A 26,828-nucleotide genomic window follows, 5' to 3' on the forward strand; every position below is an offset into this window, starting at 1 on the left:
AATAGACTAATTATGACGATGACAACAAATTGAAGTTTGTTAAGGCTAATTTCTAAAGTTAAGAAAGTTAAGATCACAACTTTATTTATCTATCTAGACCTTGTATAACTGAGCAGCTTCAGGAAGAAAGTTAGTAAATCACATACTCAGATCTCAGGTTGTTTTTTTTTTGTGTTTTTTTTTTTTTTTTTTACCACAAACTAAAATTCAGGCAGAAAAATATATTTTTATTTTCCTATAAATCTCTAAAAACATAGTGTGTCAGACACAATGGCGAACAACAGCACAATTCAGACAATAATTCAAGTCAATTTTAAAAACGTTACTTAACACTGATATGTTCTTACGACACATAATTAAATTTCAAATAAAAACATCAGTATTTGGACACAAATTCATCCAGGACATGTTTGGCTCCAACTCTACAAAAATGAACAGCAGATCATTCTGACAGAAGATAAAAGTAGTTTTTCTAATCCCTTTAGAGTTTACTAGTATCAAGTGGTCAGTGTCAGTATAAACTCTGTTTAGCTACATTTCCACGATAACGCTTTGCGACATAGACAGGATATTACTCAGCGTTGCTTTGAAAAAGCAAGACACACAAATAAAAGACAACAATATTCCCTTTAAAATCACATTATCAACCCGAGAACCAATCCATAATCCAGCAACATTTTGACCAAAGTTCACATTTACTCTTTTCACTGGCCTTCAGTTTCCTTAGACACCCTGACTCACAAACTTTCCCAACATTTGCTTGTATGCGCATACAAGGCTGTATTTCCATAGATGAGGAAATACCTCTTTTTTTTTTTTTTGAATGCAAGAACTAAAAAAACCTTTGAATTTAAAAACTGTCAATTTTTAGGAAATAATAGGAAACGATTGATCTAGCAGTAATATTCGGCTAGAACATATCACCCTCTGTTAAACCACTACAATGGAGTCAATACCGTCTATAAAACAAATTCTGTGAGCAAGGTTCCTGAAGTTGCAGAAGTTGAATCATATGGATCTCGAAAGATTGTTTCATCAGTGCTTCAGTTGATTTGGTTCAGTTCCCGCGCTTTATTCCTCAGATGCCTCTTGCGCATCTTGATAATCCACTGAATAGTGAGCTTGGCAAAATTAGCAGCCTTGAAGAGCGCCATGAAGACCCCACAGAGGATGGCTACAGAGTTCCAGGGATTTGCAGTCACTATCTGTTTGGACGTGAGCAAAAGTTGTGTTACAGACTAACACACTGGTACGGGCAGATGAATTCCAATGAGGATAAAACGTCTGGGAGAACTTACCAGTCTGATTTCTTGCATAAAAGGATCCCGCCATTCGAAAACGGCAAAGAAAAGCTCATTGCTTTGCTCCAACTCGGGTCTTTTATCATTGAATTTCACCACAGTGGACTAGAGGATCCAACACAAACACTGAAATTAATGCTTTTAAAGTCCTTTTTCATCTTGTGCGTAAGCATGCGTGCATTGGTTGGACATAAATACCTCCTGCCGAAACTCCACAGATTCACTGTTTTTCCCAGACGTCCTCACTAAGGACATCTTGACCCAGGTTCTGAATCCTCCAGAGAAGGTCCACGTGGAGTAATTCCTCTCGCAGTCCCTCATGAACTCTGATTTATTTGCACTGCACAGTCAGAAAACACAGGCTACTATCACACCGGGTCAAAAAGCTTTTGCGAATCACTCTTTACTTTTGTCTCGGAAGGGCCGGAGCAGCAGGGTGACGACTGTACTTCGGATAAGTTGCCCGTCTGTCACACAGCCGTCTACCTAACTGACTTTTAAATTACATAAACACTTTCTTGTGGTTGTGTAAACTATCAAGCAGTCAGTGCGTCATCTGCCTTGTGAGCCTCTTCCTCAACAGGGTGCAGGCAAAAACAAAACACACCAGAAAAAGGTATCTGCAAATACTGTGCGACCCACTTCAGCTATCACACCAGTCAGACATCACGGGATCAATACTTGTTGTTTGCAGTTACCTGTTGGTCAAGTCGCTAAAATTGGCAAAAAGCATGTAAGTGATGGCACTGAAGTCCTCTTCTGTTTCATTATGACTGAACTGCATGAAGATCAACTCTCTGTTCCTGACATCGGAAGGGCCGCGGACCACCAGAGCTCTTTTCTGTGACACAGAAGCAGAGAGTCTTTATAGTCTGTCTTTAAAGCAAAAAAATCAAAACGGCAGACACGACGACAGACAGTCGATCAAAGCCACTACTACTACCTCAGTCAAAGAAAACGTTGAAAATGTGAATTGCAGTTATATTCTAGATGTACAGGGTTTTTGTATTGCTGAGACCTGTAATTCCTGTCTGTGAAACCACCAGCTTAAGGTATTTATGACTGACCTCTGTCTGATTTGCAAATGGCCCAATGTAAGCCACATCGTTGATCATACAGTCCCCTTCTTGAGGCCTGCCTGGGTCCACCAAAGGTGGGATGTAGTCATGGAAGTGATGTCTGCAGCTCAGCAGCTGCGCTTTGCCAGGATACAGAGCGATGCCTGCTCAAAGAAAGAAAAACCACAATTAATAATAAGTGACAAACTGGAGACCAGCCCTTGATGGGATCACACCAGCCGCATTAGCCGTCGACGCGTTGACCTGGACTACGCCCACCTTCGAACTAAGCCTTCATTTTGATCTCCACTACACGCCTGTCAAGTTTCGAGACTGTATCTGGCACGGCTGTGACGCTGTCGAGGTGACAAAAGTCCACAGACCCGTGCCAAAGTGCTCAAAACTGCCTCTGTGGTAGCTCCTGCCGCAGTAGGTGTCTCCAGGACCACATTTTGCCATGATGACACACACACACACACACACACACACACACACACACACAGAGACTCACAAGGTGAAAACAATACCAGCCACGCTGTCGCAGCTGGTAATCGCCAGGTATTAAGACTTAAATACCGTAACGTTCATGTTCAGCATCGACTACTCGACCTACCTGAACACCTTCACTGATACGATATCGTGGCACAATTAAAGTTCATTTCATAAAACCATAAACTTTTACAAGCCAATGGGCGATATAAGCCCCGGTTTAACAAAATGTTGTAGGTAGAAGCAATGAACAGCCACGGATAATATCATTACACCGTTTGAAGCATAAGTTTTTAAAGCCAAAATACAAAACCGTTTTTTTTTTTTTTATTAATGTTTATCTTCTTTAAGGTACTGTGCAAATCTCACCGAACATGGACTGCGTTGGGGGCGCTCAGCTGATTGCATATCCACTTGTACAACTTAATCCCTGCAATATTTACAGTACGTGACGCGGCTGAAAGTCATCTGGTTATTTTGCCACTGACAATTAATGTTACTTTTTAGGAAGTGCTAGCTTGGCCCTACATTGGTTGTTTCTTGGTTACAGTAGTTGACCTAGCCTGGTTCCAGGTGTCTAAATCAATGTCCACGTCTCTGACTTTTTCAGGGATTTTTTCCAACTCAGTTTGCATCCATGTCTTTGCAGCAGTGGAATGTAAATAAGTACATTCACTCAAAAACTATACGTAATCCGTTTCAGGTAAGAATGCTATACCTAAGTATTTCTACTTTCTGCCTCATTATACTAGAAGTTAAACTTTGAATGCATGGATTTACTTGTAATGGAGTTAATCCACATTGTTTTATCGCTCCTTTTACTCAAATAAAGGGTCTGAGTACTTCAGTGCTTACCAGCACATTGGCTGCTACCTACTAGCCCAATAATGGTCCCAAATTACACCTGCTCTGCGTATTATTCATACAAACCAGGGGGAGAAAACGAGTCCACCTCCTTGTAGGTGACAGACATGACAGGGTGGTTGAGTTTGTCCAAAAAGTCCGAGATAGTCTGGTAGGCCAGGAACGCCGCCACCGCGGTCAGCAGCAGGTAGATGAAGATGAGCACCACCGTGAAGACGTTCTTCAGGCAGGTTTTACTAAATCTCATCGACGGATTGCTCTCCCTGGTGTCATCGTCTGCAGTGGAAGGAGAGGGGAACGCAGGAGAACGTCAACCGTGCGACTGACAAATTCAGACCAAAATTCCAGTGAATATCTTCATTAAGATGTAATAACTATTCCACCTTGTGAGATGCTGCCGTTTGGGTCCTCGCGCTCCAGGTCTTCCGTGGCGTGGTCGAAAAACTCCGGAGACCGTCCCTTGCCTTCATCGTCGTCGTCGTCGTCGTTGAACTGTGAGGTTGAGACAAGGGGCCTTTTTAAACAGAGCACTGTACCAGGGTTGTAACAGGGAAACAACATTTAAGTTTGGTCCATTATGGATATGAATTAAAGGAGAAAGTACCACAACGGAGAAAAATTATGCCTGCGTACAAAATTACACTTGCAGTAAATATGCTCTTCAAATAAGTTAAGTCCTTGAAGCACCTGTTACAGGATGGTTTAACTTCTCAATATACTGTAATGTTGCTTTGGTTTGATCGATAGGAACACATTATAAATTCTGCAAAGTAACTCGCAAGTAACCGTAGCTGATTAATTTAGTGGAATTAAAGTATAAAGTCTCACAAAAGTACTAAAGTACCAGTACTTCCAAACTGTCCTGCCTGTGGACTTAATGTATTTCGGTACTTGTTACTTCTCTGGAGACTACGAACTGTATTTGGGACTATTCAAAGCTATATATCTGTTATAATGTTGGACAGAAGTCTGCGATTAAAATTGATCGGTTACATCAGGCTGTAATCAAGTTTAAAATATTGTAGAAATCATATCATGACAAATCAAGACGAGTCTGTTCTGAACCCGGCACAACTGAGTTTTTATACCATGCGCCCCTGGGCCTGGAATGACTTACAAGACGATCTCCATTCGGAAACTCTTCCACCCGGGGTCGGACATTCAAACGCAACATTCACATTACGTTTCGCGAGGAATGTAGCAGTTTCAGGGCGTTGAGGTCTCTCCTCGGCTACGAACTACAGCCTCCAAAAGTGATCATACAGTTGAATCCACACCTCTGAAACGGTTTCAACAAAAACTGAACATTATAACCTTCAATAAGGGAGGATTCACTGCAGCACTGTTGGATTAGACTGCGTTACTTTTACCAGGCTATACCTAATCAACTGGCAACTGAATGTACAATACATCACTTTACTTTATTAAGACCAGTGGAGGAAAGTAACTAAGTACATTTACTCCAGTGTTGTACTTAAAGTACAGTTCTGAGGCACTCGTACTCTACTTGAGGATTTCCCTTCTAATGCTACCTTATACTTCTACTCTACCACATTTCAGGGGCAAATATTGCGCTCTTTAACTGCACTACATTTACCTGACAGCTGTCGTTACAAGGTACTTTACAAATCAAGACATGCTGTCTGCTGATATTGAGATATGATGCATTGATGAAATGAAACCACCAAACAGCATGTAAATCCAAATTTTAATATAACTCAATGATAGTGAGGATTAAATGATGATAATAATAATAATAATAATAATAATAATAATAATAATAATAATGGTGTTTTGGTATAATTCTTATATTTATCATGTTGCTGTGGGAGTTAGGTTACTTTTGAGTTTGTAGGATTGAATTTCGACAACTTCTGGCAGTAATTTTATTTCTTTAATTTCTCTTTTTTTATTTTATTTCTCGTGACGTGGTTAGGAGTGGGGTTTTTTCTGTTTTGTATGTTTTTTTGTTTGTTTTTTTGTTTGTTTGTTTGTTTGTTTTGCTGTGGTGGAAGAAAGATGTGGCAAAAAAAAAATATAGCCTACCATAAATTCTGAGTCATAATAAAAAAAACATCATAATAACAGTATTTAAATTATAACAGGAAAACTATACACCTTAATGCATCAGTAACAAACAACTGATAATATGATATATGAGAGTATATTAGTCACAGCAGGCGTTTCTCTGCAGGACCTTTACTTCGATACCTTTAAGTGCATTTGTCTGTCAATACTTTTTCACCTAAGCAGGAGTTTTACTTCTGAACTGTTGCTTTGGTACTTTTCGCTCGCAGGTAAAGGACCTACGCCCACACCTACACACGGCGACCCCGAGCGTTTTGCCGGCGATGCTCGGCCACATCTTGGAGGCTTAGGGTTGCAAGTACGACCGGTCGACTCAGCGGGAAAAAGACACCAGGTCAGCTAATTTCGTGTCGCCGCGAGCTGCCCCCCCCCGCCCAGCGGTCGTCAGCTGTCCGGTCACATGACGACCCAGCCCGCGGACCCCGTTCGCCCGGTCGCTGAAGTCACGGAAAACTCCGCGATCGGCGGGCGCCCCCGGACCGTCGGGGCGAACGCCACCGTCGGCGCCGCCCGCTCGCGCGCGGAGGAAGCGAAGCTTTTCCTACCTCTCGGTACGACCGGGGGTTTTCCTTCCTCAGCATTCCTCTGCGCTTCTCTCGATGGGGGAAAAAAACGACCCCCAGCGCTTCAGCAACGAGTCTGAAACCCGCTTCCGAGGGACAGCCGACGCATTTTTTTATTTTTTATTTCTTTAACCGAAGTTTATTCCGTTCTGTCCCGCGCCCAGGTCCCGGTCCGCCACTCCACCATGCACCCAGTGGAGGTTTCTTTGGCGACGGCGATAAAGCCCATCCCACGGTAATCAGGCACCTACAGGCGGCGATACAATAGAAAAACACGTGTCCTTCGCGTGGCTTCCTCGGCTCCTTCCTCCTTCCCCTAAGTGGTTCCCTAATGCTGCTTTCAAGTGCTCATAGGAGGATTGTGCGTTCCAAGTTCGGCGGTCAACAAAATGAGCTGTAAAGTGAATCTTAACGTGAAGCTGTGGCTTTATACAAGTGGCCCACCGGTTCAATCATGGATTTATTTCATCTGACTAAATTCACTTTTAACTCTTTAACTTGTTAACTTATTATACTACAATTCAGGTGAAATTAACAGGGAAGATAATAATAATAATAATAATAATAATAATAATAATAATAATAATAATAATAATAATAATAGAGCACTTTTCAGAGTCCAGTTGGAGCATGCTACAACGGGACAGCAAAATATGATCAAAAAGATAGAATGATAAAACCCAATTCCAGCAATGTTAGATAAAAGAAATTGTGAAAAGGGGATTCAAACTGAATAACAAGGCAAATCAAATAAAGTAAAAACTCATATATTATATTATTAAATATATTATTTTGATTCACAACATGACCATAGTAAGAACCTAAATGTTGCAGGGTTCCAACTCCTCTCACCTTCCTTGAAGACCAGCAATTTTGGTATTTTAATTTTTCTTTTTCTTTTATTTAACTAGGTCTTACCCTAACTTTACAGTTGAGGAATTCAGTTCAGAGACTTACGGGACCCTGAATTTAATATTTAACGTTTTCATTGGTACTTTTATTAGACCTACTCTCTATTTCAGCACAACAACGTCGCAGATGGATTGGCATCGAAAACTAAGGGCATTAAACCAAAACCAGCTGCGTGGCTAGATACCACCAGGATTAACTGGGAGAAAAGAACATAATATGTGTTTTAGCTTTTCCTTTTTTGTGATGTAGGTGATCTGACCACTGTCATCAGATCACTGTGATAAAAAAAAAATATTAAAAATTACCAATAATTAAAAATATAAAGATGATTTTGAGACTTGGGGGCAATTCACACAATTTTGGGGCTGTAACAAATACAATAACGGGGGATTGCTGGAAGCTGAGGGCCCAATAACAAAACATTGCCATGCCTGGAAACAGTGAGTTGTCCAGATTCCAGTTTTTGTATGGATTAACAAGCCAGCTAGATATAACGGGATATTCAGCGAGCCCCGGAGGTGCTGGTGCAAGACAAACTAACTGGCAAGTCCTCTAGTTCTGCCTTTCCGGAGTGAGGTGATCAAAGCAATGCAGGAATGGTTATAGGTATAGCTCTGCCTGAAGCAATTTAACTTTGTCCCACGGAGGACAGGTCGTGTCAACCTACTCTTTCGAAATCAGCATTTGCCCTGACGGGCTTTATTTCAGCTTTCTGTTGTTGTCCCATGTCTCCAGAAAAGCCAAGCGAGGCCCTGAATGTAGAGACTGGGCCAAGGTCATGACAGAGGACGCGTCGTTGGGGCCCTTGCCAGACAACTTGCAGACTCGCTTGTCTGGAATCAGTTTTTTTTTTTTGTCTTTCAGGAGAAGAGGGAACGTGTCTCGAATGAATTAACACAAAAGTGGAATGAGTGGGCTTTTATATCTTGGGTTTAAATACAGGGATTCTTTTATTTTTGTTTTGTTTTTTAAACTGTATCGTTTCTCTGGTTTGAGCTTTGCTTGTCAGTCACTTGGAGACGCAGTCATGGCCCGGTACCGTGCCGCCATCGTTCAGGTGATGCTGTCATTTTGTTCAGTCTGTGCAGGCTGTTCTTGCTTTTATGTTTTATTTCTTGTGTTTTGTATCTGCCAATAAAAACATAAATGACAAAATGTCGAACTGTTCCTTTGAATCTTTTTTTCTTGACCTTCCAACTCAAGGTCCACCCTCCAGCCTTTTCCAGACTTTTCCAGTTAACCTTTAAGATGGTGTGACACAGTGAAAAAGGATTTGTTTTGTCAAACTACTGTTTTTTTTTTTTTTCCTGCAAGCGATCCCAGTTGCCATAAACTGTTTCCCGATCGTTGCACATCCTGCATATGGCCACGAAAAAGTTCGTGAGATATGGCACGCGGCACGGGGACGGGCGACGTCCAGCTGTTTCACCTGTGGCCTCTGGGCTTTCCGATGGCTTTAAAGGCATCGTCGGGGGAGAAGCGGCGGGGGGGGGGTTGGCTCCGACGCGGAAGAGTTGTCCGCGTCTCAAGTCTCCAAGCAAACGGCCCCAGCATGGCAACGGCGCGGCTCTGCGTGCTCCTCGTTGCCCTTCGTGCGACTCTGGCGAACGACGCCGGATTGAGGTACAAACCGGCCACCGAACCCGTCCGGTTATTCACCGAGGAGGAGCTGAGGAGATACGACGGCAGCGAGGTGAACGACCCCCGAGGCATAATCCCCAGTGTGGCAGCCGCGCGTGCGTCTAAGTACGCGCCGTGCGTGCGCCTTAACGACGAATCTCTTGTTTCCCGTTGTTTTAGGAGGCGCAACCTGTTTACATGGCAGTCAAGGGGGTGGTGTTCGATGTCACCGAAGGAAAAGGTAAATAAAACCAGTCACTCTGCTCCGGATTTTTATTTCTATTCATTTTACTTTTTAAAAGGGTCCTTGTCAAGTTCAAACCTGGCACCGTGGAACCTCCCTGCTCTGGATTCGCTCAAATCGATCTGAGAACTGACACCAAAGGTCCCACAGCCGCGTTGTAGCTCGTTGGAAAGGTCTTGCAGACCCGCGTCCCCTCTCCAGCACCGTAACGGACGCACAGGCGTCCGGTGCAGTTTTGAGGTACTCGCACCCTGCCAGAGCGTTTCCATCTTTCTGCCGCTCCGCAACCACTCGGAGGAGTTAAGTGCCATCAGTAGATTCTCACGCGTTACTACAGATTAAGAGGAGACCAGCTGTAGGACGAAAGTTTTGTACACTTTAATTTGGAGCTTAACTTTAATTCAATTGAATTATAATCCAATGATGTAATAGGAAACTGGGCCATTCTGCATCGTGAGCACTTCCACTTTGGGAACTTTGAGTATATTTTGATGCTACTGCTTTTGCGCTTCTACTTGGGTAAAATTTTGAATGCATGACTTTTACTCTGGAGTGTTTCCACACTGTTGCATTGCTGCCTTTACTGGAGCAAAAGTTCTTAGTACTTCCTCCGCCACTGCTCATTGAGAGTGATGGAAAGTAACTAAATACAGATATGCAGGTACTGTGCTAATGTTTTTCTTTTTAAGTAGTTGCACTTAGCTTTTATGTTACTCAGATGGAAATATTTTACTTTTTACTCCACACCATCTGTATGACACCTGGAGAAGCTACTTATCTTTCAGTTGAAGATTTTACTTAAAACAACACATGATAAGTTGTAAAATACAATATGTTGTTAAACATTAAATTGGTAGGGCTCCAGCCCTTTTTTGGCTTGTGACCCTTTATTGGAAAAGCAGTTTCAGATGTTTGAGTTGTTATCAGTTCCACCAAAGGGAGATTTCCCCCTTTAAACTTCTCACATGGGTTCATTCAAGTAACTGTTTGAGGCACAAAAAGGTAAATTATCCAATATTTTGCAAAAAAAAAAAAAGAAAGAAAGAAAATAAAAGCACAGATCTGAGAAAAGCCCAAAGAAAGTAAGTACATTTTGAAGCGAATACTTATGTATTTTTACTTAGGCCGGATTTTGATTAAAGAACACTTTTGCATTGTTGTATTGGTACTTTTACTCAGGCAAAGGATTTGAGTACTTCTACCACGGCAGCTCAGCCCCTGGAAGTTAGGCCATAGATTTCCAAGATAAAGGAAACGGTTGTCATGGAATTTTTTTTTTTTTTTTTTTTTTGCGTTTTATTCATTCAAACAAAACTGAGAAAAAAAAAAAAGCAAAAAAAATCGACACATTCATGATGTTGAAGACTCTCCAGCCCCTCTCCAGATTACTAGACTTGCCCAGGCGACACTTTTATACCCACTCAGAATGAGAAGTTCCCTTTACTGCACTGTTTTCTTTCACCCGCCGCAGAGTTTTATGGTAAAGATGCTCCATACAACGCCCTGGTCGGCAAGGACTCCACCCGAGCTGTGGCTAAGATGTCCCTGGACCCTGCCGACCTGACATCGGATACTGTGAGTTTAATCTGAACATCCGAACGTTTAAGTGCCGGACTGACGCCAACTCATCCGCCTAACCGTCTGGATTACAGTGTTTCCCACGGGAGTGGCCCACGTCTGACACCTGAGAGTCGGCTGCAAAACAGGAGCGCGTTCACGGGCCACACACACACCTGCTCAAACTGCACAGTTTCACGTGACACTCTTTCTTCTTGCAGGCTTTTCAGTCGTTAGGCGCGTCCACCTACATTTTTTCATGCCCTAGACTTTTTTAAAAGAAAGAAATAATGAACACAAAAACAAACAACAACAACAAAAAAGAAGTCTACTTGGGTGGGCAACCCACATAAATTCTACATAAGAGAAACACTGGGACTGGGCAGGTAAAATGAAGAAAAGAGAGAACACTTATTTTCCCGAGGGCCATACATAGAACTGAAATCTCGGAGATGATTTCCTCTGCATTTCACTCCTTTTTTGTTTCAAATTTTCAGACAAATACAGTATATGAATAATAAAGGTAAATCGAGGACATGTAAAGGAATAGTTTGACAGTTTGCATCATGTGCTTTTTCAGTACATAGTTCCAGCACATACCGTAACTCCCTGTAAAACCACAATGTGCTTTTTTTACACTTCTGGGTTTTTGGTTTTTTTTTGGTTTTTTTTTTTTCACGTCTGTGAGATACAACGTGTTAATTAGTGAGCTGGTCGGCAGAATTTCTTTACCTTTGGACAGAGCCTGACAAGGTGTTTCCCCTTGTTCCCTCCCAGCCTTGCAAAGTCACTTGGCCTCACTATTTTTAGCTCCCTGCCTTAAAGTCATAGATTTATTTAGCGCTTAAGCACGTGGAGGTTTGCTAAGACGTCAGTAAAACTTCTACCGCGCGTGTTAGAGGACTTTCTTTCCACTGTAAAGAGCAGCATATTGATGTGATAACAGCGCCTGCTATCGTTAATTTTACCTTTCTGCTTTGGCCATCGAAATGTACTTTTGTTAGTGCAAAGTCACACATTTGCCTGAAAGGGCTTCATAACCTGTACATCATGTGACTTCCTCTACTCTTAGATCCTTGGTTCGGATAAGGAGACCCCCCCCCCCCCAGCCCCTTGACCCACCCCTCCCAAAACCTCTTTAACAGGGAAAATAGGGAAGAACACACAAGCCTCAATGAAAAGTTCTGTTTTTTTGTCTTTACGTCCACAGACAGGCCTCACCGAAGAGCAGCTGAAGTCTCTCGATAGTATATTCGAAGGCACATACAAATCAAAGTATCCCATTGTGGGCTACACAGCATCGCGCATCCTCAACGAGGACGGAAGTCCCAACGAAGACTTCAAACCAGAGGACCAGCCTCATTTTCAAATCAAAGATGAGTTCTAATCTCATGTCCCCTGTTTGCAAATTATAGTTGTTTCAAATAGTCTCGTTGTGAAGGAGTTTTTTTTTGTTTTTTTTTGTTTTGTTAGCGTTTGGAATATTTTCTCTTTACTTGACCGGAATCAGAATGAAATGTGCCAAGTGCAATACATGTATGAGAGGAGAACAAAATACATATGACAGACACTTTCTATCCATATTTACTTGAACTGAAGGTTTACACGGTTCTTTGTCAGCTATGAGAGCTTTAATGTACACAGCCCCTAAGAAACCATTTCAATACACGTTGTAACCTTTGTAAGTACGTTTTTAAATTTTCAAAATAATTCAGTTTTTGCTGCTCAAATACAGAGCAGGATGACAGATGTTTCATTTTTTAGCTCCATATAGCTGCAGTGCATTTTATCTAATTGCGGCGATGCTGTTCTACATTTGTCGGAGCCATAAGAACGACCAAAGTTAAAACATACACAAAGATTTGATTTGATTTATTTAGTAGAAACAGGTAATGAAAGTCAGATGAATCAAACACCATCCGCTGACCCAGAAAAAGTGGGAGGGAGGGAGCACACCAGACACAATCAACTAACCGAACAGCAGCGCTCACATTTCCTTGAATTCGATTTTAGTAGGGTGACCACTAACTTTTGTTTTTTATTATCGATAGCGATGAATCAGTTAATCATTAATAAAATAGTAAAAAATTTGCAGCCGGAGAGAAAACAATCTTGGACTTGTTGCTTGATAAATCACATAAGTGATCATCAGAATTGTTGCCGGCTATTTTCCTGTTACACACTGATGAATTGTTTCAGCTCTATGTGGCTCATAGTAATGACCAACAGAATATTTATGTTATTTAAAACCTGTTCATCTGCTGCTCTGTAAATGTTTGCATGATCAGAATCCGTCCCTTTGTTTTCAACCTGGTTGTTGTTGTTGTACAATTATCATTAAAGTCTGTTAAAGTCAAACTTCTTAAGAGTTTGTGTCACTCGAATTTTCCGCAGTTACATGCTGCCGTCGGTGTGTTAGCTCGACGCGATCTTCTTTATGACCAGCTCATGTCATCTACAAACAGGCAACATAAATATCCCTTCCGGGCCTATGCAGCCCTGCATGCTCCGATCAAAGGTCACAGCCGTTCAGGTGCTGAGATGGGTGATTGTCTTTGGGAGGAGCGTGTTGCTCCGCCGGGTGGTCACACTGGAAGCAAGGCTGTCAGTTTTGTGTGATAGTGGCCAAGTCGAACCTCCCACGTTACTGTGTGAGTGATCTACAGCCGAGTTCAAAGGACACAAGCCCTGCCCTTGAGTCTGCCCGGGAGAGCGGAGCAGCATTTCTTTATCAGGTGGAGGTTCTCTGGGAGTCGGCCACTGCAGCCTCGGTCAGCCTGGGAAACACTTTCTTCTGCTGGAGCTCGCCCACCCACCAGAGCCAAGATGCCCAAAACGGTAAGATTTTCAGGCTTTTATTGACAAGATCGTAACATGTGTCACCGAGACGGGTTTACAAAGTCACCTGTCAGGTTTGTTGAATTGTTCATGCTGAAATAGTTTTGGAGAGAAACCACTGAGCATAAAACAAATCGTGTGTATCTTGATAGTTTTGGTCTCTTTGCTGATCATCTTTGTTTCTCTGAGTTATTTCCAAGAGGCACCAGTCCTTCTTGGTATTTACTCATTAACCAAATGTAGAGTTTGACCCATGCTGCACGAATTCCTGGCGGAAAAAAATGCTACTAAAATGCTACCTTATGGCTACAACTGAATCTGATAATAATCATGCTAATTACTTTTGGTCACACTGGATTGACTTGTAAATGTCATGAGTGAGTTTCCCCCACCAACTCATGACTTTATGGTTTAACTGCTTTATTCTGCCCCTTTGGTTTCTCTAAAACAGTCGGCTTTAATCCATTTTCCATCCCAAACAGAAAGAAACCCCTCGTGCACGTCTCTTGCTGGACGTCCTAAATGCCCCTCAGTAAGAGTTACAGCATCAGGCTGTAGGAAAACTGATAAGAAAGGTCGGCCTGTGCGTTACGGCTGAAACTCTGCGCCTATATTGACACTCCAAGGAGAAAGCCTCTCTTAGGAGGTCACGCTGACGTCTGCCTCCGTGTGACTGACGTCGAGCTTAACTCGAAATCACACAAATGTATGGGTCGTGGTAGCAGGTGATAATTGGGTTATTCTGGAAAAATGCGGAGAACACGACGCAAGGGTTGAATTTTCGCCACAAATTTGAACAGTCAAACAGGAAAGTAAGAGGTTTGTAGGTACCAGAAAGTCCAATTCAAGTATAAACCAAAAAAAAAAACCTTTGAAAATTCAATGTAGCAACATACTGATTGATTGTAATGGACTACTGCTTTCATAATGGTCATCCCCACAGTCATTGAGTTGAGAAGAGGTCAGTCTTCAGCAGGATGTAGGGAGGGTTAAGAAGCTGTCCTACGCATGTGATCATGGAAGGCGGAAACAGTTGAGAAACACTCATTTGGCCTTCATAAATGGATGTTCCAGTTTTTGTATTCCGCTTCACCGGGTTTATCTTTATGACACCCGGGGCGTACTCTAGTGTAACCTAATAAAATGATTGCGTAACTGCCACGAACCCAGTCTGGTCTGCAAGTCAGGGTCATGCAGTTTTGTCGTATGTTTGTCATTCATTTTGGAAAATATTGAGAATAGGCCTTCCTGTCCTCTGGGAAATTCGCTCCGGAGACTCGTGAAAGTCGGATTCATGTGCCAGTTTAATCGCTCTTGTTGTAAAAGTGGTTGATCTTAGCAGCGGTAAAGTCTAAAGGCAACTTGGCAAACAATGAGTATTTTGATATTTTAATCTGCCTATGTGCAACCTTGTAGCACCTCGCAAGGGTAGTCCAAAGTCTAATGAGATAGTGAGCAATTATGGTTTATGAACAATCCACTTCACGGCTCCACATTAAAGGCATCATTCACACAACCAACTGTATTATTTTTTTTTTCTTCTTACAATCAAAGAAGTTGATCTTATAATATATAATGCAATCAATACTCCTGCACAGTTTTTTTATTTTTATTTTTTATTTAAAGATGCTAAATGCTTGGACTGAATGGAAACCTCTATTGTCAGGTGACTAAAAGCCCGTTTTGTTGCAGGTCAACGTTCGTATCACCTCGATGGACGCGGAGCTGGAGTTCTCCTTCCACCCCAACACCACAGGGAAGCAGCTCTTTGACCAGGTCCGTATGTGACAGTATGCAAAGCACTGCTATAGACAAGAGTTTACACAGATTTATATGCTGTTATCGCGATCATACTTGTCTTAACCGGGACCGTGGGAACTTCAGTCTCTTGGAAAATACAGCTCCAATTAATACAGTTCCTTTCACGGCGAACAGTACAATTTACTGGTTTTTGACTTCAAAAACCAGTTTGACTCTAGTAAATCAGACAGTGGACTGTACCTGATGCTGAGCTACGTAATCCTAAAATCAAAGTTACGAGATACCGAGGTAAAATGCATACTTTTTAAGAAGTGTGAGAGGATAGGTCCAAATTTTTGACTTGGTAGCTGATGTTTTTAACTCACTAAGTCAGTAAAAGGAGAAATACCACTGTGTAAAAATACATCAATACAAGTAAAAGTCCAGCATTGAAAGTCTTACTTGAGTAAAAGCACTAAAGTATTATCAGCAAAATGCACTTTAAGTATCAAAAGATACAGTATTCGTCGCGATAAGTGGCCCCTTCTATACGGTTTTATCATTATTAAATATTTTATTGGATTATTATTACTCATGCATTCACATTTACCGTTTCAGTTGGTCAAGATGGAATCAGTTTTGACTACATACAATACTGTTGAGTAGTTTAATCTGAAAAGGTGTGTTTTTCTCATAAGGTGACTATTTTGTGTGTAAAATCCTAATCAGCGGAGTAACTGGTAGGTAAAGCTGTCGAATAAATGTAGTGGAGTAAAAAGTACAACACTTCCCTACGAAATGTAGTGGAACATCAGTAGGAGGTAGCGCAAAAATGAAAGCATGTAAATAAACCTTAAGCACCTTTAAAAACTATAATTAAGCACAGTACTTGAGTAAATGTACTTGGTTACATTTCACCACTGGTGGTATGAACGTTTTTAGGCATTTTGGGGCATTTTATGTCTTTATTACAGATAGCAGAGAGAGGAAAGGGGGACGGGGAACCGGGGACGTTGCGGTTCGTGGTCAGCATCTTAACACTAAGCCACAGGGAAACTGCAGTTACACTGATTTTTTTTTTTTTTTTTTTACCGTGCAAGTCCTGTTTTCAACTGAAGATATGTGATATCTTTTAGCTCCTCTACTCTCGAAACTCTTTTAAAATGCTGTTAGAGAATTGAGGTATCTGAGAAGTTTACATATTAAAAACCCTCACCCAAAAGCTAAATTATCGATCACCTGATAACAACAGTGACGTCACCATCCAACGGTATGAAGCCCTCTTCTCCATAGAGCTTGATGTATAGTGTATAATTACCGAAACCTTTGCACTTGACTGGAAGGCAGCTCTAAGATAAAGGGGTCGTCACCGTTTCGGCTGCTGTTACAGCTGTTCAGGGTGAAACTGATGCACCTCAACCTACAGTCTTTGCATAATCTTTTTCTTTGTTTTTTTTTTTTGTGCCGTAAATGACATCTTGTCCAAAGGGGAGAAAATATCCAGAAGTTTGATGAAGAATTTGGTCTCTCTCGTGATTTAAACGCATCCGGAGGGGAAGTGAAGAAGAGGCGGGGGAGATCATGTTTTTAACGTGTGTGTGTTTGTGTGTGTGTGTGTGTGTGTGTGTGTGTGTGTGTGTGTGTGTGTGTGTGTGTGTGTGTGTGTGTGTGTGTGTGTGTGTGTGTTTTAAGGTTGCCAGAACCATCGGACTGCGTGAGACCTGGTACTTCGGGCTGCAGTTTGTCGACGCCAAAGGATTCATCACATGGCTGAACATTGAAAAAAAGGTGGGTTTGTGGTTTCACTGAGTGAGTGTGATTAGAAAAGACATATATTATATATCGTCTACTTTACTCCAGTCTCAGTCCTGCTCAGCTCTACCAACAAGCCTTTTACTCTACCCTACAACACTCCATTCTGCTTTTTTCTACTTTACATTATTATATTCTCAGGCACGGGTTGGTCAAGTTCGCTCTTCTTGTTTTCTCCAAAGAGAAATCTGACTTGTATCAAAGGACTTGTTGCATGTACGTAACCAATTAAAAGCAAGATAATTCCAAAACATGTCACCGGCCCTCCCGCCCCGCAAGAGCACACTTTGATAAATTAAGAGCAACACACACATCTCACATCAACACACATCTCACCTGCGTGCCTACAGCCCAGCCCACATCAGTAAGAATCACCCTGCTCACCGCTGCTCCACGTTGTTTGACTCACACTCTAATTTGTCCACCACGTGGTGCTCTACTCTTTTTTTCATAGTCATATTTGTCCATGTTCTGCTCAGGTGATGGCCCAGGACGTGAAGAAGGAGACTCCCCTGCAGTTCAAACTGAGGGTCAAGTTTTACCCAGAGGACGTGTCCGAGGAGCTGATCCAGGACGTGACCAGGAGGCTCTTCTTCCTGCAGGTGAAGGAGGACATCCTGGGGGAGGAGATCTACTGCCCTCCGGAGTCCGCCGTGCTGCTGACCTCCTACGCCGTCCAGGCAAAGTACGGCGAGTACAACAAGGCGGTGCATCAACCGGGTTACCTGTCCTCTGAGCGCCTGCTGCCCAAAAGGTGAGTGTGAACTGCCGGGAGAAAGCATGAGCTCTGTCGCAGAGAGATCACCTGTCGAGCAAACGCTTTGTTTCGGTTCAGTTTAATTCAGTACAGCTTTATTTATCCCTGCGAGGCCGATTTTACGCAGCAGCTTGCCACTGCGGTCAACAAATACACACACAACAAATAGCAGAAAGAGAATAGCAGATTGATTTTTTTTTTTTCATCACAAAAAGGACTTCTCCCTCCGTTTGACGCCAGAGATATTTGCATAAATCTTAACAATACTGCTCAGGCTGTTTATCTCCTTCACTGACAGACTGTGGGACGAGTAAATTAAAAACTCAAAATGCTCTCAGTAAGAGATGAACCGACTGAAGAAGAGAACGGTGGTGGCAGCGCTGCAGCATCTTCTGCTTCAGATGTTCAGTTAACGAAGGGATGAGTTTCTGGAGATGACAACGTCATTGCTGGATTCATTCCTTCCTGTGTTTATTCGGAATAAACTAGAGACATAAAACACATCGCTGTTTGAGTGGCCGAGGACTTTTACCAGATAAAGTACCACCAGTCACCGGCTCCTTTAGATAAGAACAGTGTTTTCTTACTTGGTGATATAAAGAAGCAAAATGGAGATTATTAAAAGAAAGATTAACAGGTTGTTAAAAGTTACGTTGGGGTGAATGTTGCAAGAATATCTCCACATATGATGTAAACCAAGGAATTATTTTGGCCCTGTTTTATTTTATGAGGTATAAAGAGGTTAAATTGTCTGGTAATCCCTATGAAAAAGACACAGATTAGGGGAACTTCTGAAAAAAATAAATAGAATTTGTGGTGGTTTAAATGTTTTTTTTTTTGCTGTCCTCTTCTTTTAATCATCTTGCACCTCCCCAGATATATCTTCTTACTGCTTTCTTGTGCAGTACCAAAAGTGCCCTTGAGCAAGCCTAAACTGCTGTTTGTCTGAAGCTTAAGTGTGTCATGCTGTCTCCTCACTGGAAACCAGTCACACTCACAGTGAAAAAAGATTATTAACCCGTGTACTATTACTATTCTCACAGTAGCCAATAAAAGTTATAATAGGATGGGAAAGACACGACAATGCCGGATGTGTTTGATTTAGCTCTGTGTGTACACACAGACTGTTTACATTTTCCCCGGTGTGGGTTGCTGATAGCTCGTCTCTTTCCCCCCCCAGAGTGCTGGAACAACACAAGCTGTCCAAGGAGCAGTGGGAAGAGAGAATCCAGGTTTGGCACAAGGAGCACGGGTCGATGCTGAAGTGAGTGAAGGCTGATGAAGACTGTGATGTAAAAAAAAAAAGAAAAGCGAAAGCATTTTAAAGCAAGGTTATGTAACTTTTACTGAGCCGGTTTGCCGACTTTGAGACTTTTATTGACTCGCTCTACTGTTAACGCTACAGTTTATTTTGCCACAGATAAAAACTGAGCTGGTTTCACAGCATAAAATAGAACAAAAAGTAAACACGCAATCCAATGTGCCATTATCCTGTAATTGCCACTTGTGGCCACAGAGGCTGATGTTGCACGAAAGTTAAACTGTCTCGATTTAAAGCAGCTCCACATTTTATGCCAACGGTCGGCGGGGGGGGGGCTCAATAACATTTTACAGAATCCAAATGTATTCATTCATTCAATGAATATGAATTCTTTCCGAATCCCTCATTGATCCGTTTAGGTTTAGCTTTCAACATTTTGTTACTAACAAAAGGTTAATGTTTAACGATTTAAATTCCACAATTGACTAAAAATCAAAACTTCCCAGACAGATTAAGTGAATGCTATTTAATTAAATGACTATCGACACCAAAAGTGTAGTGTAAATCAGAGAGAGAGAGAGAGAAGATGAAATATTCGATAATAAATTAGTTGGACTTTGGGCTGGACAAACCTGAAAATGTTACCGACTTGGAATCCAAACCAAAACGTAACTGGCTATGGGCCAACCCTCCGTATAGTACTAGCCTGAGAAAATTAGCCTCTTTGTCTCACCTAGTTGAGTAAAAGATTAACTAATGTATTGAATATGAAATGATTCCATACAGCGTTTGATCGTTTATATTCAAGCGGTTCTTGTATCTGTGCGTATTCTTACATTCTTTTTTCCCGTTTGTTCGTCTAACCTGAACAGGGAGGAGGCCATGATTGAGTATCTGAAGATCACTCAGGACCTGGAGATGTACGGTGTCAACTACTTTGAGATCAAGAACAAGAAAAGCACAGACCTGTGGTTGGGAGTGGACGCTCTGGGACTCAACATCTACGAGAAGGAGGACAGGTGAGTCGCCAAACAAATGTCTTAATTCAGCGTTTACGCCGTGGAGTCCTTCTTTAATGACACCTCTCCATACACGGCGTGTGCAGCGTGCGTTGACTTGATGACATGCGGTTGTAGACAGGAGGGCAACACACGGGCGGTCAAACCTCAGTCATTGACCCCCAGCTGCCTTCCCTCTCAGTGGGTCAGGTTTTGAATACAACATGTGACCGCGTGGCTGTTGTTTTTAAAGGCCATCAACCCGTTTCCCTCGACTCTACTACAACATGACCACACAAGCTCCCGCTGGCCCTTTACTCTACCGCCTGCCCGTAAATCTTCCATTAAAAACAAACCTTAAACCTTTTCAAACCTGCCGTTAAACCTGCTTGATCACCTCTTTTCTCCATCCTCCAGGCTGTCTCCAAAGATTGGATTTCCCTGGAGTGAAATTAGAAACATTTCTTTCAATGATAAGAAATTTGTCATCAAGCCCATAGACAAGAAATCCCCTGTAAGTATTTCCTGAGTCTAACAATCCTCAGTGCTGACGTGATGTCAGTCAGATGTTGCAGCGCCGTAGTCGCTAAAGTTAAATGTTTAGCAGCATTAATGTAAACCCACGGTATTAATTCAGTTATGGCTCCCCACTATAATCATGTCCTTGTGGAAAAAAAAGGGAATGAAACATAAATCTACTTGAAGCTTCCTATAGCTCATAAATGTGGAGGAAGTATTGGTTCCAATAATCAATCAACATTTAGGAAACTTTTGTCATAGCTGGGAGTAAATATTATCATTTCAGACACTGCAGAGGTTAAAAAATGTAACCGCAGCTACTTAAAACATAGCCTTAGAAGGCGCCCGCTTTTCTACGAAGCCAAACCAAACTGTCGCTGAAATGTTCTTTTCTGTTCTGTTTTTTTTTTTTTTCCTGTCTCGGTAAGGATTTTATATTCTATGCTCCACGGCTGCGAGTCAACAAGCGCATCCTCCAACTGTGCATGGGCAACCACGAGCTGTACATGCACCGCCGCAAGGCCGACAGCATCGAGGTTCAGCAGATGAAGGCCCAGGCCAAAGAGGAGAGGCTGCAGAAGAAGATGGAGAGGTAGGCGGAGGGTCGTTAAGTCGAATGACGGATGCTACTCAGTTAAAATTAAAAAAAAAAAAAAGGGCCTCACACAGACTGAGAATTGGCATTGGAACTCTGGGAGTGAATAAGACGAGTAATCAGTCTTTTTTTTTTTTTTTTTCTGCAGGGATCTGCTGGAGAGTGAGAAGAAGAAGAGGGAAGCCATCGAGAAAGAGAAGGAGCAGATGGAGAGAGAAAAATCGGAGCTGATGATGAGACTCTACCGCTTTGAAGAGACGACCAAGAAAGCAGAGAGAGGTGAGACAAGGGGATCTGACATGCAGGCTGCCTTATACTCCTCATTACAGACCTCAGACGACTTAAGCGAGTCTTATCGTCTAATTTCTGTGTTGCGTCACAGATTTCAAAGTTGGAGCAACAAGGCTCTACTGCCCTCTGCTGTTTATTGACTTGACATACACAGAAAAACTGAAAATAATTGAGTGGATGTTGTTCTCTTTTGCTGCTAACTTACTTAATATACTTCCACCATCTGTCAGGTTTTGATTCTGGACTGACTTGCATTATGAAGCACGTAACTTGAGCTCATGGTTACAGTACTCAGTTTTGGACTGAGTCAGGGTAAGAAATAAAAACTGGTTTGAAAACTTTGAAACTTTGAAAGTTCCCTAAAGATAATTAAGGGGAAAAAACATTTTCTCTCACTCAACATTATGTTTCTTTACTTCTGACTTTTCGCTAAGTTCTCGGCTTTTTTTCGTGTGAAACACTGCTACCCTTTAGGGCTCTAAACACCATTCAAATGAAACAAACTGTGAAGAAAAATATTACCTGAACGGCTCACAACTCTTAACATGAGGGGTTCACTTTAAGCGTGCACAAGCCAAAAAGCTGGGAACAACTGTCTTAGGTAACGCAAATGTGTTATTTCACAGGTGGGAAATTGTCCCGGAAAAGCACCAAAATGCGTGTATCACCCAGTATTAGAACACAACACGGGACTTGACGAATTCTCCTGTGTTTCGCCGACTTTGTCCTGTAGAGCTTCAGGAGCAGCTGAACCGGGCCGTGAGGCTGGAGGAGGAGAGGAGGAAGGTGGAGCAGGAGGCAGCCCGGCTGGAGGCTGAGAGGATGGAGGCCATAATAGCCAAGGAGGAGCTGGCCAGGCAAGCTGAAGACCAGATAAAGAGCCAGGAGCAGCTGGTGAGTGTGCCGTGCGCCCAAGTGCTCAGATCCTTCACGTGAGAAAAACCGTGTGACGGAAAAACACTCATTACTAAATGGAGCTCCTACATCCAGGATAAACACACATTAAGAGTTTAGACTGCAGTGTGAACTAATACATCCTTCAGTGTGGGTGATTTTCCCGCTTTACTGGGATTACAATCGTCATGAGAAAATTACCTGAAACTCTTTCTCACATTAAAACTTCTTAGAAAATGTCATTGAGCTAAAACAAAACATGTTTATGTTTTTTTAATGATATTCTGTCAGCTTATCTGAAGTTTGATGTGAAATCTGAATTTGTAAATTCAGTAGTAACTTCAGCTTCCAGGTAAATGCACTGGAATTAAAAATACTACATTTATTTATTCACTTCACATTCAAACTGCTATTAAATAAATGGTGAATTCCAGCGGTGGGCGTTCGATCCCCCTCTGTTCCTTTTGTCCATTCATTCATAAAATGACAGCGTGTCCAGATAATTGAGGTTGGCGAGCTAATCGGGTATCTGGCCTTGGGTTTTTTTTGTTTTTTGATGACACGGATTGTGCCCCCTCCTTCAGGCTGCAGAGCTGGCTGAGTACAGCGCCAAGATCACTCTGCTGGAGGAGGCCAAGAGAGTCAAGGAGGAGGAGGCCGAGTCTTGGCACAGCAAGGTGAGTTTCCGACGCGCCATCAAAGCACGCACAGGCTCCCTGAAGTACAGAACATCCAAATGTACCGATTCCCCCTTGTTGCCTTTTCAGTTTTTTGGTTTTTTTTTTGGAAGAGCGGCTGTGATCACGAGCCACTTTTTTTTTTATGTCACCTGTACGGTCCCGCATTCATCGTCTTTATTTTGTGTGTTTTATCACTTTTTCTAGTGCACAAAAAGAGTGTTTCATATTTTCCTCACCAGCCATCTGCGCTAGGGCAGATCGGGCGACACTGTATTTTAAATCCCCCCGTTTAGCATCTATAAGCAGGTGTCTAAACATTGACTAAATGGCTAATAACAGACTATAATGTAGTTGTTTCCGCAAAATAGCGGAGAAGACATAGACAGGTCCAAGTTGTCATTAAAACTTGTTTACAGAGGCAAAATTACAACCTGAGATCAGAGTCCACCTCAACTGTTAGTTTCATTTGTCCTTAAACTTGTGACAGTCATAGGGATACTGAGGAAAAAGTCAATGCCTTCACAATGTATGTTTAGAGCAGATGTTTCATGGTTTCAGCAAATCAGACTACAGCGCAGGCAATCACCCTGATATCCGACATAACCTATTTTTCTATTTTTGGGTGCATTTTTAACGTCCGGCCAACGGACCACACATGTGAATTTAGTTTTTAGGCCAACCCTGGTTCATTTACAGTTTTTTGTTCTGTTGATCAATGACCACTGTCCCTGTCAAACTTCACCCCAGGCCAAGGAAGTGGAGGAGAATCTGATAAAGACGAAAGAGGAGCTGCACCTTGTGATAAGCTCCGCTAACTCAGCTCCCGCAGCGGCTCCTCCTGCAAGCACCCCCTCCTCCTCCTCCTCCTCCTCCTCCTCGGACAACGAGAGCGACCAAGAGCACAGTGAGGAGAACAGCACCTACAGCGCCGAGCTGCAGACGCAGGACATCAACGACCACCACCGGGAGGAGGAGAGGCTCACCGAGGCCGAGAAGAACGAACAAATGCAGAAACAGCTCAAGGTGAGTCAGGGGCCGCAGGATCCATCCGAAGCAAACAAGCTCATTTTGGCATCAGTTTGCATAAAAACTTCTTCCTTTGGACGCTAAAGCAAAAACTGTTGATCATGCACTTTAGACACAAGCAGTTAGATTTAGGCAGCGGATCCCGCTTTACGCCTAAAATGTGTTCACGATTTAAAAACCTGTCTGAGATGTCAATAACAGTTTGAGTACATTACAGCATATACAGTATGTGCACTCGTTTGAATGGAGAGCTTACATTGTTTATGATATTAGTGGATTTAATTTGAATCGTGACATACAGTCACTCAACTCACGTACAGTATGACCTACAGCCGAGTAGCAAGGATAGAGTTACATGATCATTTTCATTCTCTGGGAAACGGAGAGTCGTTCTGAGAAATTCATTCTGGGACATTCAAGGAAATCACCAACCGGTCCTGTGGTCCAGGTGCCATTAGCGGAAATGTACCAGTATAACAGTAAATAAAGGCGGGCTTTTTCCTGTAAAGTGGATTAGGGTCTATAAAAAATGCATAGCTGAAATATGCTCCTCCCACAGGCCCTGAGCTCGGAGCTGGAAAAGGCCCGCAACGAGGACAAGAAGACCCAGAACGACCTGCTCCACGACGAGAACGTCCGAGTCGGCCGCGACAAGTACAAGACCCTGCGTCAGATCCGCCAGGGCAACACCAAGCAGAGGATCGATGAGTTTGAGGCCTTGTAGAAAACCTCAGAGACCTGAAGATCTCTCCCAAATACCTCATTTCGCCCTCCCATTTTAGCATGGTTCGATTTAAAGAGTGACGTAATTGCATCCACACCTGGTCTTAAAGACCCAGAAAAAGCATGGAGCTGATGTGCGTAATGGTACTTCCATGACTTTTATCGGTTTAACTTTTGCTTTGAAAAACACCGTGTTTTGTTTTTGGGGTTTTTTTTTTTTTTTTCTTTGTAGCCCTGAAACATCTTCAATATGCTGTTTAGCCACATAAAAACATAATGCTAGATGACCATGTTGTATATCAACCATTGCAGAAAGGTAATGATTTCTGGATATACTGTATGAACAAAGCTTGTATTTGAGGTGCACTGTAGAAAGTATATATGTTATGATAAATGATCAAAAAGTTTAATGCAGTTTGGCTGTGCAGTTTTGTTCCCATACCAACTTAGGTGGTGAAATTTAATCTCGCAACCACCGCCCAAGGTCGTGTGTTGCCTAAACCTGAACAGAATGAATTTTTAATAACACACAACACTGACAAACGCCGAATCCTCACCTTTCAGAAGCTGACGCCAGAGAAAGTTTGGCATTTTTGCTTGATAAACGACTCAAAACTGTTAATAGATTACCTAAACTGGTGATGAGTAATTTTCAGTCGGTCGGTCGGTCGGTCGGTCGGTCGGTTAACCCGTTGAGAGTTTCAGCTCTACTGCCTTGAACACCTCTTTTCATACGTGTCCAAACAACAATGCAGAGTATTTAACCGGCTTCAATATGCCTACCACCTCACATAATGTTTAAATTAATCGGTTTTATGATTTTCAATGCACAAGTCTTTTCTACCAGGGATACCCGAGGGAAGTTGTTCGGTGTTTCTGATTGGAATTGCTTTTGCTTTGCGGGGACAGTTAATGTGTCTTTGGACACTAGTTTTATCCAAGTTACCTTCTGCTTTGAGTACCGCCAGTCCCGAATTTAAAGGATATTGCCGTCCTGTTTATGGAATCTCATTATTTCAGGTAAAACCTAGATGAAGTGATTCACTCTTAAAGAAACCATTTAGTGTGGGGGGGGAAAAAATAGAAGAACAACCCAAACTGAAGCCACAGAGAGGGAGACATCCTGATTTCTAGTCTCCGGCATGGGTCGAGCTCCGAAAGCACTGGATCCTGCATTTCCCATAATGCAACTCAACAGCACCTTTCATTAGATCCTCCCTGTCTCCTGAAACTCCTCACAATACAGGCTTGCAGTTACACAACTGTGGACCGACGCCTCGAGCTCCAGGCGCCTCCACAGCTCCTCATTATAAACCGAACTTCATATAATGTGTAAAAAAAAAAAAAAAATTTTAAATGGTGAACTGCTCCTTTAAACCGGTATTAACGGCCCTTTGCGGGGTGCAGCTTCATTTTCAGGCAAAGACAATGACAGCTCGCTAATATTACACTCTTTGTGCCGTAGCTCATGAATATCGTCCTCTTGTCTGCCTTAAAACACACACACACACACACACACACACACACACACACACACACACACACACACACACACACACACAAGGAAAGAACTATACATTCTCGTTCATTTTCATAATAATACTCCTTGTTTCGTCGTTGTTTTGTTGATGGATGTCGCGAAGGAAAAAGTTGCACTGGAGCCCCGGGGAGCCCTGCGGCGTGCTCACCGTGACCAGGAGCGATGTGCCTTTCGAAATGTTTACCCACGAACAGGACGGTTGTCGCTGGGTTGCTAAGGGCAACTTGCGAAGCCGGTGGGGCCGGCGTGTTTAAAGAGCCACTGGGTCAATATTTTACCTGCGAGCGAACGCGTAAATCATACGCCGAGTCATATTTGACAGCGTTACTATCGGCTGACGAGCGTGCCCCCCCCCCCCGCGACAAAAGAGACGAACGGTTTTAGTGTCGGCCTTTAGGGAGGGAAGGTGCGTGCGTGCGTGCGCGCGCGCGAAAGCTCCGGGAAGGTGAGCACTTGAC

The 26,828-nt window shown here is 42.6% G+C and overlaps 3 protein-coding genes across 3 annotated transcripts; 2 read left to right on the forward strand and 1 right to left on the reverse strand.

Annotated features, from left to right (window-relative positions):
- Nucleotides 1-248: 248 nt before the first annotated feature.
- Nucleotides 249-6,626, reverse strand: pacc1 (proton activated chloride channel 1). The gene is made up of 8 exons (XM_040136586.1): nt 6,346-6,626; nt 4,096-4,204; nt 3,779-3,988; nt 2,369-2,523; nt 2,000-2,142; nt 1,500-1,641; nt 1,299-1,406; nt 249-1,205 (listed from the first exon to the last, which is right to left on the reverse strand). The coding sequence occupies exons 1-8, from the start codon at nt 6,379-6,381 to the stop codon at nt 1,044-1,046; spliced, it is 1,065 nt and encodes a 354-aa protein (XP_039992520.1). The 5' UTR covers nt 6,382-6,626; the 3' UTR covers nt 249-1,043.
- Nucleotides 6,627-8,776: 2,150 nt separating this feature from the next.
- nenf (neudesin neurotrophic factor) lies at nt 8,777-13,175 on the forward strand. Its single transcript, XM_040136494.1, has 4 exons — nt 8,777-8,968; nt 9,076-9,136; nt 10,611-10,714; nt 11,907-13,175. Exons 1-4 carry the CDS (start codon nt 8,828-8,830, stop codon nt 12,081-12,083), a joined length of 483 nt encoding a protein of 160 aa, XP_039992428.1. The 5' UTR covers nt 8,777-8,827; the 3' UTR covers nt 12,084-13,175.
- A 14-nt stretch (nt 13,176-13,189) lies between these two features.
- ezra (ezrin a) lies at nt 13,190-25,029 on the forward strand. The gene is made up of 13 exons (XM_040136491.1): nt 13,190-13,534; nt 15,227-15,310; nt 16,967-17,062; nt 17,566-17,840; nt 19,024-19,107; nt 19,977-20,123; nt 20,520-20,616; nt 21,050-21,213; nt 21,365-21,495; nt 22,241-22,401; nt 22,986-23,078; nt 23,829-24,104; nt 24,667-25,029. Exons 1-13 carry the CDS (start codon nt 13,523-13,525, stop codon nt 24,829-24,831), a joined length of 1,785 nt encoding a protein of 594 aa, XP_039992425.1. The 5' UTR covers nt 13,190-13,522; the 3' UTR covers nt 24,832-25,029.
- The last annotated feature ends 1,799 nt before the right edge of the window (nt 25,030-26,828 follow it).

This window comes from Xiphias gladius, chromosome 10 (genome assembly GCF_016859285.1).
Source record: "Xiphias gladius isolate SHS-SW01 ecotype Sanya breed wild chromosome 10, ASM1685928v1, whole genome shotgun sequence".
In the NCBI taxonomy this organism is placed as follows: Eukaryota; Metazoa; Chordata; class Actinopteri; order Istiophoriformes; family Xiphiidae; genus Xiphias; species Xiphias gladius.

Coding starts and splice junctions, on each gene's coding strand:
- pacc1 (XM_040136586.1), bottom strand. CDS start 6,381: ATGCTGAGGAAGGAAAACCCCCGGTCGTACCGAGAG. Junction 3,989..4,095: donor AAACGGCAGCATCTCACAAG/GTGGAATAGTTA, acceptor CTTCCACTGCAG/ACGATGACACCAGGGAGAGC. Junction 1,206..1,298: donor TTATGCAAGAAATCAGACTG/GTAAGTTCTCCC, acceptor ACGTCCAAACAG/ATAGTGACTGCAAATCCCTG.
- nenf (XM_040136494.1), top strand. CDS start 8,828: ATGGCAACGGCGCGGCTCTGCGTGCTCCTCGTTGCCCTTCGTGCGACT. Junction 8,969..9,075: donor GGAGATACGACGGCAGCGAG/GTGAACGACCCC, acceptor CCGTTGTTTTAG/GAGGCGCAACCTGTTTACAT. Junction 9,137..10,610: donor CGATGTCACCGAAGGAAAAG/GTAAATAAAACC, acceptor CACCCGCCGCAG/AGTTTTATGGTAAAGATGCT.
- ezra (XM_040136491.1), top strand. Junction 21,496..22,240: donor GACCAAGAAAGCAGAGAGAG/GTGAGACAAGGG, acceptor TTTGTCCTGTAG/AGCTTCAGGAGCAGCTGAAC. Junction 24,105..24,666: donor AAATGCAGAAACAGCTCAAG/GTGAGTCAGGGG, acceptor CTCCTCCCACAG/GCCCTGAGCTCGGAGCTGGA.